We start from the raw sequence: 14,908 nt of genomic DNA, 5'->3' as shown, positions 1-14,908 counted from the left end.
TTAATCTTTGGCATTTCAATTACTATATGTCTTGGTGTGGGCCTGTTTGGGTTCTTTTTACTTGGGGCTCTCTGTGCTTCTTGAACTTGAATGCCTTCTTCCTTCACCAAGTTAGGAAAGTTTTCTGTCACTATTTCTTCAAATATATTTTCTAATCTTTGCCCATTTTCTTCCTCTTCGGGGACTCCTATGATGCAAATATTATTACGTTTCCAGTTGTTCCACAGTTCTCTTAAGCTCTCTTCCTGTTTTTTAATTGTTTTTTCCTTTTGTTTTTCTGATTGGTTGATTTTTTCTACCCTGTCTTCTAATTCACTGATCCGGTCCTCAGCTTCCTCTAATCTGCTGGTTAGTCCTTCCAATGTATTCTTAATTTCTGCTATGTCATTCTTCATTTCCAGTTGGTTGGCTTTCAATGTTTCTATATCTTTACTCATGGTGCTGATGTCTTTACTCATGCTGTTGAGCTTCCTCAAGATCATGGCTCTGAACTCTACCTCTTATAATTTGCTTAGCTGCATTTCATTTATCTCATCTTCAATAGAGTTCTCTTATTCTTTCATTTGGGATTTGTTTCTTTGGTTCACCATTTTGGCTATCTCCGGGGGTTTGGGAGCCTGCCAAATTTTCCCTGTGGGTGTTGGTGTTCTGCTGTTTGTGGCTCCCTCTACTGGGTTTGGATGAGCCTGGGTGGGCCCACGTTAAACACCACTGTCAAGTCTTACTTTCCTGGGTAGATTTGCAAGCCCAGGAAAGGTTCAGTTATCCTCTAGCTTTTTCCTGGTGGCTAGTAGTCTCAGTTACTCAGTGCCTTGGAATGTAGTCCTGGTGTTCTGCATAAGAGGATTTCCAGAGGGTGGAATAGATGCTGGTTATTAATGAGTCTTAATTTGCATTTCTTTGCCTCACCTGGGAAAGGCTGAATCTCCGAGGTGGGGGGTGGGGGCTGCTGCTTTCCCCCACAACTCTGGGAAGGAGCACACTGGCCACTGTCCTTTGTGGCCGCAACTCAGCAAAAACTGAGTGCCCTCCAAATCCCGGGTGTCCCCACAGAGTTCCAGCCTAGTCTGCCCTCCCTCTGCTGTAGCCCCCAGGTGAGTGGCTGTGGCTACTTTAGCGCTCTCTCCTGGCTCTCAGTGCTGTGGAGCGGGCTTGGTCTTTATTCCCACGAGGGCGCTGCTCACAGTTAAGACTGCTGCTGTCTGTGGGCTCCCAACCCGCCACCCTCTCGCACCTCCACAGATCCTACCAGTGTCCCTGGTTATATGGTCCTGTTCTGCTGCTTTTCTGTTGCTTTTTTCCAAGGATTTGTCTTTATTTTAGTTGTAATTCTCAATTGGTCCTGGGAGATCGTCTATGGGGCTTGTACTCACTCTGCCTCCATTTTCACATCCTCTGTGCCTATCTTGTGTGCAGCTGGGTAGCACAGGCTTTCCTGGTGCCCCTGCACCCTGCAGGTCCTGCGAGTAACTGGATGGCACAGTCCCTGCTGCGTCATGCAGACCTCTCTGGTGCTTCAGCACCCCATAGGCCCTGTGGGTAACTAGATCACACAGTCCCTTCTGGGTCACACAGGCCTCTCTGGTGCCCTGCACACTGCAGTTCCCGGGGGCTGGCAGCTGGATCACACCAGTCTCTCTCGGGCTCCGGCTTCACACTGCTCTTGTGAGCTACTGGACTGCATAGGCCTCTGTGGAGCCCCAGGTCCTGCTGCTGGGCGCTGGGGAGTGTTGCTGCCCCGTGGGGCTCAGCTTTTGCTGTAGTTTTTGGGGATGGGTCTCAGCTGCTGGTCTGTTGCCTGGGGATGGATGTCTGCTCCCTATCCTCTGTTGCTGGGGGTATATCTCAACTCTGATCAGGCTGCCATTATGGGGAATGGTGCTGGGCTCTGGAATGTCTGCAGCTTCAGTGACTGGCACCTTGGCAGCTCCACTACTGTGCACTGGTCTGTGTTTACACAGAGTGTCCACTGGTCCGATGGTGCCAGGTGCACTGGTGGGCTCAGGTTGCTGGGCCCTGGCCGCTCCCACTGCCTTCTCCCAGGGAAGACCCGGGATCTCCCCAAATGGTGGGACCTCCCCGCGGAGCAGGGAAAAGCGCCCTGAAGGGCTGCTCACCGCGGTAGCCGGCTGCTCCGTCCACAGCACAGGGACCTTCTGCTCCACGTCTCTGCACTGCTCGGGTTTGTTGTCCACTTTGCGTCCACTCACACTCTCTCCCACACTCACCTTCCCTCCGGTCCGTCCCCATCTTCAGGCTGTCAATTTTTTTTCTTCATTGATTTTAGAGAGAGAGGCAGGGAGAGGGAGCGAGAGATAGAAACATCGATGAGAAAGAACACTGATTGGCTGCCTCCTGCATGCCCCCCACTGGGGATCGGGCCCACAACCTGGGCATGTGCCCTGACCGGGAGTCGAACCCACAACCTCTTTGTGCAGTGTCGATGCTCAACCACTGAGCCATGCCGGCTGGGTGAATTTGCTTTAATTAAAGTCTACCAATTTACATGTTACGCTCAACTAAAAAGTGCTTTCACGATAATATCTAGATGTGTTTGACTAAATGTCTGGCCACCATGGCTCAGCTTGATACTTAAAATTAACCATTACACGAGGTAAGTTTGGTCTTCATAGAACGAGTTGGGAGTATCCCCTCTTCAATTTTCTGGACGAGTACGTGTCAGATTGTCTTGATTTCTTTCTTAAATTCTTGGTAGATTTCACCAGTGAAGCCATTTGGGCGTGGGTTTTTTTTTTTTTTTTTTTTTTTTTGTGGAACGGTCTTTCACTCTACATTAAATTTATTTAATAGCTAAAGGGCTATTTGGGTTATCTATTTCATCTTTAGTGAGCAGAGTGCCTTCTCCTTTGTCTTCAAATCGATCCAGCCTTCCTTGTAAGGCCCAGATCAAGTTGCCCCTTACCCATGTTGCTTTCCTGACCACCTCGGCCCTCTCTGTCCCTCCTCGACACCGTCCCAGTCTGTGGCGCTCGTGGTGCTCAATCACAGTTGCCCTTCTGTCGTTTAGCTTCCTGCATGTGTGGGTACCCTTGTGGGACTGCAGGTTCCTTGGAGGCTGGGACTGTTCGCTTGTCTCCCCTGAGCACAGTGCTGGTCTGCTGATTAGAGCACTCTTTGAAGGAAACCCGGGCAATTACACACGGAGCTCCTGAGTCAGGACGCTTAGGACCCCGGCGGGCCCTGGGTCAGCGCTCGGAGCGCTGGCGTCAGACAGCCCGGCTTCTGCCTCCACCTCTGCTCTGCACTAACTGTGCAACCCTCGAGAGTCCCTCTCTGAGCCCCCGAATCTTCTCCTGTAAACAAGGACAGCACACGTACCCTGTCCGGCCAGTGCGGCTCAGTGGCTGAGCGTCCACCCTGCATCGAGAGATCACTGGTTCGATTCCCGGGCTGTGCACATGCCCAGGTTGTGGGCCTATCACGGGGGGGGGGGGGCGTGCAGGAGGTGGCCAGGGGGGGGGGCGTGCAGGAGGTGGCCAGTCGATGTTTTCTCTCATCGATGCTTCTCTCTCTCTCTCCCTCTCACTTCCTCTCTCTCTAAAATCAATGAAGGAGGAAAAAATGTAAAAACAAAACAAAAACCAAAACCAGAAAAACCACCCACCCTGTCGAGTTGTCATAGGATTAAGTGAGATAAAAGTGCTAACCCAGTTGCTAGAGCAGAGCAAATGCTCACTAAATGTTCACTGTTCTTGCTTTTCTCGTGCTGGTGGACTGGGCACCATCAAATGTACCTGGGACCAAACCGCCACCCCTGGGCCAGCCTGCGGATCACCAGCTGGTGAAGGTCAACGTCACGGACACTCCCTGTGAGCATGTGTTGAGACTTTAGGGAAGAAGCAGCGTTTCAGCGGGGACCCTCAAACAGAAACTGTCGTCACAAGCCCCAGGCCGAGTGGGGAGGGCTGCCCGCCACAAATGGCTTCTCAGTGCTGGTCACATACATAAATAGCCCTGTGGTCAGCAGGGAGGCTTCTGAGAGCAGAGAGAGAGGGAAGAGGGCCCACGGGCTTGAGCTGGACGGAGATGAACCCTCAGGCTTGGGCCTCCCGTCTGTGCACCTGCGCATGTGCCCTGGGAGGCAGGAAAAAGCCTCCCACGCCGGCCTCTGGCTGCGGTGGCACCCCACCCCCCACTGGCTGCCACAGCCCACATCCTGCCCCCCCCCCCCCCCCCCCCCCCCCCCCCCCCCCCCCGGGCAGCAGGTTCGGGCTGCAGCCTCTCACGGTGCAGGGCACTTCCTACCCCACCTCCGGGGCCTGCTCTACTTTTTCTTGTCTTTCATGAGACAGGGAGTGTTCGTTTATGAAAACGTTAACCAAAACTCTGATAGAAACGTATCTGCTCACTCACAGGAGAGTTAATCTCGCAGAAGCCACCTTTCAGAAGCGTTTCCTCCTCGCCCGCGGTGAGCCCAGGACCCGGCCGTCCCCGTGGCCCTGTCACTGAAGTCCTGTCACTGGAGGCCGCGGCCGGTGCGCGGCGGCCAGACCCCTGACTGTGGCCCTGGGGTGGTCTGCCGCTTCCTTCACATGAATTCCCCACCGAGCCCCGCGGTGCCAGGCTCTGTTCTGGGCACCGGGAAGGCAGCCATGGTGAAGACAGACCCAATCTCTCACTGCACAGGGTGTCACAGATCATACCTGGCCCCGGGCCCTTGACACGTCACCCGGGCTGCCTGCGTCGACTTGTTAGCATATCTGACTTTCAGGGGAGGGCAGAGAAGCAGGGAGAGGCTCAGGGATGTGCCCACGGCCACCTAGCCAGTAAGTGGTGGAGCCACTTGTGCAAATCTGTGTCCTGTCTCCTAGCCCCCTTGCACCTCCTCTCTTCCGTCTGCCACCTTCGGATGCCTTTTTTTTTTTTAAATCCTTACCTGAGGACATGTTTTTTTGCATTTATCTTGAGATTGAGCGGGAGGGGGAGAGAGAGAGAAATATCGATGTGAGAGAGACACATCGAGTGGTTGTCATCCACGTGACCCCAACTGGGGCCGGGAACAAACTGCAACCGACGTACGTGCCCCTAGCGGGATCCGAACCCAGGACTCTGGTCCGCCGGCCGATGCTCCAACCACTGAGCCAAACCGGCCAGGGCTTCATCTGCCTTTTAAGGCCCGTGTTTCTGTCCCACCCATTTTGTGAACGGACCACTCTGTAGGGACCCATCAGTCTCTCTCTGCCACCCTTGATGTTTTTCTCCAAGAGAAGTTAGTCAAACGACTCATTGTTTCTCTCTCTCTTTCTCAAGTATTCCCTATGCCCTCTCCAAAGAGAGCTTCTGATGATGTCCCAGCCACTGTGAACACAGGGACCGCAGCTGGGAGTGTTGTTAACGATGGGAAGGATCCGAGTTGTTTTGGGCCGCAGGGCAACCTCAGTCTGAGGCTCCCAGAAGAGGGACAGCAATTCTTTTAGCCAAGTACACTTAAAGTTTTTTTAAAATACGTTTTTATTGATTTATTTTAGAGAGAGAGGAAGGGAAAGAAAGAGACAGATAGAAACATCGATTGGCTGCCTCCTGCACGCATGTGCCCTGACCAGGATTCAAACCAGCGACCTCTTGGTGCACAGACAACGCTCAACCGCCAAGCCACACCGGCAGGCGGTACAGTTAGTTCTTGCCATGGAGATGGAAATGACCATGCAGGGGCCACAGTGGGGACAGGGCGAGAGGACACAGGGCTGGTTCTGGGCCAAGGCCTCTGCTAACATTTACCCTGTGCGTTCCCGCAGAGGGTCGCCAAAGACAGAGCTGGGAGCGCAGAAAGGCAGATGGAACAGTTAGGGGTGCGGGTGCCGTATATGCAGGGAAAGGAGGGAACCACAGGGAGCAGTAACGTCCAACAGAGAAGAAAGGAGTTGCGAGTGGTGGCGAATACAGAAGGAACACATCCGGACAAGGGCGCGGGCCAGGCTGGGCGTGAGTAGCAATGATGGTCGAAGGACCACGAGGCAGCAGTGTCCGAGGACTGGGCTCCCGCAGAAGAGGCAGGAAGGAGGAGGGGCAAGGCTGCAGGCGCGGGGCGGAGGAGTAGTCCTGTGGGGTCCAGGGAGTAGCAGGTGCCTGGAGAGGAGGAGCCAGGCCTGGCCAGTGGGAGGCAGTGTCCTGAGCGCTGTCAGATGCCTCTCTGATTCAGTCCGGAATACAGGTCCCGCTGGCCTTTTCTGATGGGCTGGAGGTGGACAGAGGGACGTCAGCGGGAGGGGAGACGTGGGTCTCTGAACATCTAGCTTTAGTGCAATGGAAGGAACCTTGGACTGGGTCAGGAGGCAGGCTGGTCCTCCGGCTTGGCACTGGCTGGTAATAGCCTAGATCTGGTCCCCTCCTGTGAGTCTCAGCTTTCCCAGCTCAAAAATGGGGCTCTAAAGACACACTTCTCAGTCACTCCCGGGCCAGCGACTACCCTGGGCTGATATCACTACCGCGTGATATTGGAAACATCTAACAGTGGGCTGTGCACACCGCCAGCGCTCAGGGGAGTCCCAGTGAGTTCTCCTGTGCCCAGCAGGGCGTCTTCCGCTGTCCGGTCAAGAGACAGCGCAGTGGGGGCGAGCCTGTGATCTGGCGGTAGGCGCTGGGGCGAGGGGGAGCTTGGGGCAATATATTGATCAGTGAAGTATTGTAATAATTCAGCAGCTGGCATGACGGTCCTGGTGTGCACTGGAGGGACATCAACCCTGAGTTCATCACGTTAGAATTTACATGTGGCCCTGGCCCGTTTGGCTCAGCGGTTAGAGCGTCGGCCTGCGGTCCAGAGACACCTGGGTTCGGTTCCCGCTAAGGGCACGTGCCTCAGTTGCAGTTTGTCCCCGGCCCTGGTTGGGTCGTGTGGGTGGCAGCCACTCAGTCTCTCTCTCTCTCTCTCTTCTTCCCTCTCTCCCTCCTGCTCTAACTGAAGATAAAGGCAAAGTGTCCTCGGGTGAGGATAAAAACTCCCCTCTGTGCTATCCCCACAGCTGTGTCCCAGCTGATGAACACATACGCCAGCCGCTCCGGGTGTGGCAGCCGCGCAGCCGCCCGCTGGCCCCGCTTACGGCGAAGGAGGCAGAGGCGGGCAGGGGGCATCGCTCTGCAGCCCAGTGAGGGCTCTCAGGTGTCTGGCCCGGTGAGCACACCCGCCTGCGCTCCTCCCACAGACAGACCCCGTCTCCCCGCCATCCCTTGTCTGTCCTCCTTCCCTTGTCTCCCCTCCATCCCTGGTTACCTCATAGTCCGGATTGGGGACAGGCGGTGGCCTCTCCTTGCTTTGTCCTGTGGGGGGTGGGTGAGGGAGAAAGATTTATTTTTGCGTGGGAACACCAACCTGATGGAATGAGGCCCAGACCCAGGATGGCAAACCTGCTTGGTCTCCACCCCTCCCTTTGCCTGCCAGCCACCTTTTCTGTTCTTCCTTCGATCCGCACCCCCCCCCACCGTGAGTGCCCCCCACCGTGAGTGCCCCCCCTGTTCTTTTCCTGTTGGGATTGTCCTCAGCCCGGGGTGCCACTGTTTCCTTCTCAGAGGAAAAGGCGGAAACTAGTGTCCCAAGGCCTCCCCCGCGGGCTGGGCAGGGTCTGACCGTCCGAGCAGGGACAGGCCCTGGAGGAAGGCCGTCCAGTCAGGAGCGTCCACACTTTTCTAAGGCGGGAAGGAGAGTGTGACCGGAGATGAGAAACCCTCTGTCAAGATCTTGACAACCTAGCGGACGCCCCATAGAGCTGCCTGGAACCGTGTGTACCCGCCCCCGCCCCGAAGCTGGACACCCCCCTGGTGGGACTCTCCTCCCGCCCGCTCCACGCCCGTACCGCCAGGCCTGCCGCCAGCTCCGACCCCTCTGGTCACAGGCTTGGCCTTGGCCTTCCTGTTCTTGCTCCAGTAGTACACCAGCAGCAGCAAGCCGAGCGTGATGCAGACGTCCACCACGATGACCCCGGCCACGGCCACCAGATCCACCTCCACGCAGTTCTCGCACACTGCGGGGGGCGGGGGAGAACAGGCGGAGTCACGGGGGGGAAGGCACAGCGCACGGGGGACGCCCGAGGGACGCGTGAAGGCGATTCTCCCTCCCCCCTCACATGGGAGCCAGAGCAGGGCCGGGCCCTCCCTTCAGTATGTCACGGCCACAGACACAGTGTGGCTGTTACGCGGGGCAGCTCTGGCCCAGACAGTCGGGGTTCGAGTCCCAGCTCCGTGGCTCACTAGCTGTGAGGACTGTAAAGTATGTTTTCAACTCCCCAAGACTCTGTTCCCTCATCTATAAAATGGGAATAAATGAACTCATATGGTTGTTGCGAGGATTACGTTAAAAAAAAATCCCCCAAGCAAGTCTGTTGCTGTAGTGCTTGAAACAATAAGCACTCCATAATGTAGCTATCATCGGGATGTATCGTTATGCCTTAGCTTCTGACATTTTGTGACCGTCTCTTCTGCAAGTCCTTTTGGAGATTGCATCTCTGGACAAAAGCATCAGCTGAATTCACATCGCTGCGCCATAACTCTGGTGCGCGGGAACGCAAAGGGGTTAGCGGCCTCGCGTCTTGAGAAGGTGTTGTTTTCGATCGGGTGCAGACTGAACTTACCTAGACTGTCCCATCGTGTAATCTGTGTGTCAGAAAACACTGATGTGTGTGGCCCCAGACAGGCCCAGTACTGAGTGTGGGAGAGGCATACAGAGGCGAGGGACTGTGAGCTGGTTAGGGGGGTGACTGAGGGGCCCCTTTGAGATGGTCCTTCCTACAGAGTCTTGTAGCGCTTAGGATGCGGGCCATGTTACCTCGTGCTTTCAAGTAGAGATAATTGGTACGCTTCTCCTTCGAGTCCCTTTTGTAGCAGGTATAGTAGCCATTGTGTTTCGTTTCTGAAAACTTCTCTAGTAATAGGTGGTCCTCCTGTTCATCGGGTACTTTTACACCATTTAGTTCCCACTCTATTGGATCAGTACTAGGAGCCACAGGGCACGTCAGCTCCACCCTGGTTCCGGAGATGGAGACTGCAAATGCTGGGGGATGGAGAGAACAGAAGGGGAATTGGAAGAAGAAACCAGGAAGATGTCAGGAAATGCAAATTAGTAACAAAGGAGCCAACCAGATGCAGAAAGTCATCGGTCCTTCAGGCCTTAGACTTTCTCGTCCGAAGGGAGCTCTGCTGGCTGGAGGGTGTGGGGGGGGGGATGCAAAAGGGGGGCTAGATGACCCTTTGAAAGTGACTTTAGAGTCTGGGCGTGGACTTGGGTAGGGGAGAACGGAAGTAAAGAAAGACTCGTAAAAGTCGCAGTTTGCTATGCTTCTAGAACGGGAGTTGGAACCACAACGTTGGGAGGACCCCAGTCCTTGGGATCCTCTCTCTCAATCAATTCCTGTCCTCTGTCCACACTGACCTGCAGGCCTCAAAGAACGGGCTACTTACGTTTTGGGATCGGTGGCTGTTCGTCTGAAAATGAAAAGAGGAAAGAACGGTAAGAAAATCGTTGGTGTAAGTTTAAATCGTAGGTGAGCAGTTTCAAATGAGACTGGACACTGCCCCAGGGACTCTCAGAGAGGGTCCATCCTGTAAGGACTCCCAGGCCTTAAAGGTGAGATATGCAGTCAGCCCATGAGTAAGCTTTACGGATACAACCGGGTTACATCAAATTGAGAATATACCAGCATGTGCTGTTTTAAGAAAAAATCGATTGATTGATTTGAGAGAGAGAGAGAGAAATGTCAACGTGCTGTTCCCCTCACCGATGCACCCATTGGTTGATTCTTGTATGCGCCCTGACTGGGATTGAACCTGCAACCTTGGTGTATTGGGACGACACTCTAACCGTCTGAGCCACCCCGCCGGGGCCCAGTGTGTGCTCCCTGGTCTGGACCCACCGAAGCTTAGAAACTCTTCAAATCCTACAGCTGAAAAGTTTCAGATGTCTTCCAGCTCACCCTCTTGCGTTAGTGAGAACCACGTGCCACGCAGACACGCAGCGGGCTTCTGAGCGATCAAGACCTCCACGTTTCTGAACTGCGGATGCCTGGGCTGGCCCTTGTTTCATGATTCAGTTCTTTCTTATAGCTGACAGAACCCCTCATCACAGAGATCGACATCTTTCTCACGCCACACACCTTCTCTGTCACTGCCCTCAAGGGTGGGGAGCCCTAGACACATGGTAAGGGAACGGTTCTTCCCCATAAAAAGTGGATTTCCTTCAAATATACCTGAGTATGATCAACTCTCAGCTCTTTTTGTCAGAGACTGGACCTCTTGGTGTGGGTGGCTGAAGTCCATTAGGGAGTTGGGGATCCAGCCACATTCCCCATGGCCGGCAGTTTTGCCCCAGAGATGGGGGGCCGGGAGGTACCCTCATTTCTGGAAGACTCGTGAATGGGACACTGGGCAGCACCAGGGCATGTTTGAGCCTGGATATGACAACTGGAAGAGAGAGGACATGGTGGTGCAAGGAGACAGCCCTCTGTCTGCTGGGGGTGTTTCACTACCCTGTGCTATTGGGGACAGACTGCTGGGCGGAGCCAGAGGCCTGTGTTTGAATCCAGATGCTTGGGCTGTGACCGAGGGCAAGCCATTTAAACTTCTCTAAGCCTCAGTTTCTTATCTGGAAAATGGAGATATAAAACATCTACCACGCCCAGGTGGTGTGGCTCAGTGGATTGAGCATCGTCCCATAGACTGAGAGGTCCCGGTTCGATTCCCGGTCAGAGCACATGCCTGGGTTGTGGCTGGATCCCTAGTGGGGGGCGTGCAGGAGGCAGCTGAGCAACGTTTCTCTCTCACATGGATGTTTCTGTCTCTCTCTCTCTTCCTCTCTCTCTAAAAAACCAATAAAAACATATTTTAAAAAGAAATCTACCTCCCAAGGTATTTGTGAGAATTAAATGGATTATGAAGGTAAAAATGGATGAAGTATGCAGATGCTTAAGAAAAATGTCAGTTAGTTTCTCCCTTTCCTTCTTAAGATTCTTCTGCCCTGGAGAACAGACCTAACTACTGACCCGCTCGCTCAGGTAGCTCTGGCCGAGATCACATGGATGCAAACAAGTCATTCTCTAGGTTCGCCATCTGCTAACACTTGGGAGTTGAGTATAATGACGATAGATAGTCGATATTATTTTGATTTAAAAATAATTTTTCAGCAGTGACATTTTTCAAAAACATTAACTAAATTAAAAATCATAAATAAAGTAATTTAAAAGTAAACAGACATTTAACCCTGCTTGGTGTGTTTGATGGAAAAGGAGATGTAAAGCAAACTGCTCTCGACTTTTATTGGCACAAACTTAGTAGCAGAGCTTAGACTGACACAGGCTCACACAAAGGCCTAGATGTTTATGCTTAGAAGTAGGATGTGTGGTCACAAAGATTTTACGTACGTGATAGCGTGGGAAAGAGATGAGCTACCCTGAAACATACCAGTGCTTTTGACATGTCCCATTCATCAATAATGTGACTTTAGAGCATGCTGCAAGGCCAAATAATAGGGTCCCGAGGTCACGTACAAATTAGGCAGTGCAAGGGAAGGTAGATTGGCACCGTGACTGCCTTTAAACACAGATTGGAGGAGCTGATGAAATAGAAAGGCTTCCAATATTGGGACACTCTTTTGACTCTACTGCTATGATTGAGAAAATAAGTCCAGGCCAGGCACACTCGTAAGCAAGTGCACACATACACACACACATGCACACACGTTCAGCGTATTTGCTCATGAGGTTCTGATGTGCCTCCAATGCTGCTCCAGAGGCTTATTCACTGCACGCATTCCTTCCAGCCACATACCCTCTGCAGAATCTCACACCGGACATGGAATGCAAGCAAACGAAAACAGTCAGCACATTCAACTTAATTTAATAGTCTCCATTTCTTTCCTTTTGAATGTTCAAGACTCACTATCTCCTATGGTCTCTGTCGTTTCCCTCTTCTTGGCCAGAACTATCTCCAGACTTACAAAGAAAGGCAAAGGCCAAGATGGCAGACTCCCCTTTTATTGGTCCCCATGGCAGCTCCGTGGGAGGTCCAGAGGAAGCTGCCTTCATCGATACAAAGCATGCGGGCTGATTTCATAACAAAGAAAGAGTATCTCACCTTCATCCCCCAAAGCACCAACTAGAAAACAAACAGTGAGAGAAAAAGAGTTAGTAAATGTTAAGTGCTTGAAATTCCAGGCAGAGGAAGTGCTGTGGTCTTGTCTGACCTTGTCTGAACATCTGAAAGTCCTGCCCAAACACTGTGGAATCAATCATCTCTGTATCCCCAATTCCCAGTCCACCAGGGATGAACTGAGCAAGAAAACACCTAGCATTGAACATAAAAACACAATATTTGGCAAATAGAAGTCAGAAAAAGCTGGGGGGTGGGGGAGATTTTTGGGTGACTGGAGGAGAAATAGCAATAGCATTTTGCAGCCAATTTGCATTTTGAAAATTGAAGGGCTCCGTCTCCGACGAGGAAGAAAAACAACTCTTGGTCAGGTACAAGCATTCTTGTTCCGTCTCTGGCTCCCGCGTGTCTGATGTTTCAGTCTTTCCATTTGTTTTGTGCTTGAGACACAGATGAAAATATCTGAAACTCTGATTACTCATCAGCTACAGTCTGTCCACAGAAAGGCCTGATCACATTTCCACTGGGCCCTTCTGATCCCCTCACTCAGCGATAAACGCATTCAGCACAGTGACCAGTGTTCTTGGATTTGCCCGAAAGCTGAAAGCTGTCTGTATACTTGGACTTTTCTTTTACCAATAGCCTCTACATCAGGGGGACACTGTACCCCTCTGCCCCTCTCCTATACCCAGAGCAGACTGGGCACACTCTCATTCTCCTGGTGCAACCTTTTTAGGAGAGCTTGGGTCTTTGATACTCAATCTCTCTCTCTCTCCCCCTCCCTCCCTGACTCTCTCCCCCCTCCTCCCTCTGTCTCTCTGCAAAGCATACTTCATACGATAGGCCTCTAAGAAAAATGCCTGATTACTTCCTGCAGGAGTCACGCCCTGCCCCTTGACACTCAAAATGTGTTCCCTGGACCAGCAGCAGACGAATAAGCCCAGAGCTTGTTAGAAAGGCAGGAGGGCAGTCCCTAATCCAGACCCCTGTAGCTGAAGCGGCAGCTGAACGAGACCCTGGGTGACTCGTGTGTTCCTTCAGCTTGAGAAACTCCGGACGAGGCAGGAAGTGGAGACATGAAGGCTGTGGCTCTGGCTTAGGAGCCCGTGTGAGAGCATTTTCTAGGTCTCTGACACACCCGGGCCAGCGGGTTTGCCCCTGTCCTGCAGTCATTAAGAGCACAGGCCTCGTGGACAGACAGCTCAGTTTTAGGGCTCGCGGTGTGGCTTTAAGCAAGTTATTTAACTTCTTTGAGTGTTAGTTTCTTCATCTATAAAACAGAGGAGGTCATGCTCCCCTTCCGAGATGGAGGTAGGAGTTAACTTTGTTAGCACGTACAAAGAATTTCTTTTTACGCAGTATCTAGGACTCAATAAATGGCAACCTTAAACTTTAAAAAAATTTATCTTATGCGAGATATCGGAAAGACTCTTGGTTATTTGTTATTCTACCTTGCTTCAAAAAGGACTAAACTAGCTCTGGCCGGTTTTGCTCAGTGGTTAGAGCATCAGCCCGTGGACCAAAGAGTCGCAGGTTCGATTCCAGCCAAGGGCATGTACCTCGGCTGTGGTTTGTCCCTGGCCCTGGTTGGGGTCGTGCAGGAGGCAGCCAGTCGATGTGTCCCTCTCACGTCAATGTTTCTCTCTTTTTCCCTCCCTAACACTCTGTCTGAAGATAAATGGAAACATGTCCTTGGGTGAGGATTTAAACAGCGGTTCTCAACCTTCCTGATGCCGCGACCCTTTAACACAGTTCCTCCTGTTGTGGTGGCTCCCAACCATAAAATTATTTTCGTTGCTACTTCATAACTGTAATTTTGCTGCTGTTATGTCTCAGGTTATCCGTGAAAAGGTCTTTCGACCCCAAGGGGGTCGCGACCCACAGGTTGAGAACCGCCGATTTAAAACACAACAACAACAAAAAGGACTAAACGATCGAAAGCTCTCGAACCACTGAGAAGGACTGAAAAGTGTGCAGTGTTTTCTTGTCTCGCTCACTGAGCTGGCGGCGCCTACAGCTGTCCCGTCTCCCCACGCAGGGCGCAGTGGTGGCTCTTCCCATGTCGCTGGAACCGGGCCTCAAGGGCGGGCGGTTCGTGAAGGCACAGAGACCACCGGGCTTTCGCAGATCGATCAGCCACTGCTTTTGTTCGGCTGCTGCCTGAAAGGTCCCCGTAGCCCCCAGGGCCCTGTTCCCCCGGCCTCCAGCCCCGGTCCCTGAGCAGACACCGCGCGATCACCCCTGCTGCCCGCAGCTGCGGCGGGGCTGTGGGCCCGGCCACCTCCAGCCCGGCCTGCTCACCTGACAGGAGGCAGAGCCCCAGGACTCCCCAGAGGCGGCCCGACGGCATGGTCCCCACTGCACACGGACTCGATCTCAGATGGAGGCCGCTTGGCCTAGCGCTTCTGGAAAGGAAACCAAAAGCCTTTTCCAACCCCTGCTGCAGAAGGCGACCCTGGGCCGTGGCCCGGGGCGGGATGAGGGGCTTTGGGAGGGAGACTCACCATCACCCGCAGCAGGCGCCCAGGGCGAGGGGCGGCAGGTGTCTGAGCCCCACACAGGAAGTGCGGCGGGGCCTCGCCTGCGGGCCCACGTCACCCGGAGACGTTGGAGGCACAGCCACCTGTGTCCGCTGGGGAGGGCGGCCCATCCCTTCTCCCAGGACAAGCCAGAGCACTGGCAGGAGCCGGGGAACCATGCACGCAGCCGAGCTGGGCCTGGCGTGTGCCCCTCCACCAAACCAGCTGTGACAGGAGGGACAGGAGCACCGTGTGTGGGCACAGAGCAGCAGGGTCAGGCATCTCATCACCCAAAGCTG

At 53.3% G+C, this 14,908-nt stretch overlaps 1 protein-coding gene across 1 annotated transcript; it reads right to left on the bottom strand.

Annotated features, from left to right (window-relative positions):
• Positions 1 to 5,970: 5,970 nt before the first annotated feature.
• On the bottom strand, positions 5,971 to 14,643 carry CD3E (CD3e molecule). The gene is made up of 8 exons (XM_036258689.1): positions 14,595 to 14,643; positions 14,392 to 14,495; positions 12,076 to 12,096; positions 9,409 to 9,432; positions 8,777 to 9,001; positions 7,809 to 7,976; positions 7,229 to 7,275; positions 5,971 to 6,196 (listed from the first exon to the last, which is right to left on the bottom strand). Exons 2-8 carry the CDS (start codon positions 14,438 to 14,440, stop codon positions 6,140 to 6,142), a joined length of 591 nt encoding a protein of 196 aa, XP_036114582.1. The 5' UTR covers positions 14,441 to 14,495; positions 14,595 to 14,643; the 3' UTR covers positions 5,971 to 6,139.
• Between the last annotated feature and the right edge of the window lie 265 nt (positions 14,644 to 14,908).

This window comes from Molossus molossus, unplaced genomic scaffold (genome assembly GCF_014108415.1).
Source record: "Molossus molossus isolate mMolMol1 unplaced genomic scaffold, mMolMol1.p scaffold_m16_p_13, whole genome shotgun sequence".
Lineage (NCBI taxonomy): Eukaryota > Metazoa > Chordata > Mammalia > Chiroptera > Molossidae > Molossus > Molossus molossus.
Note: the sequence above shows the minus strand (reverse complement) of the source record. Positions and strands in the feature narration are given on the sequence as shown.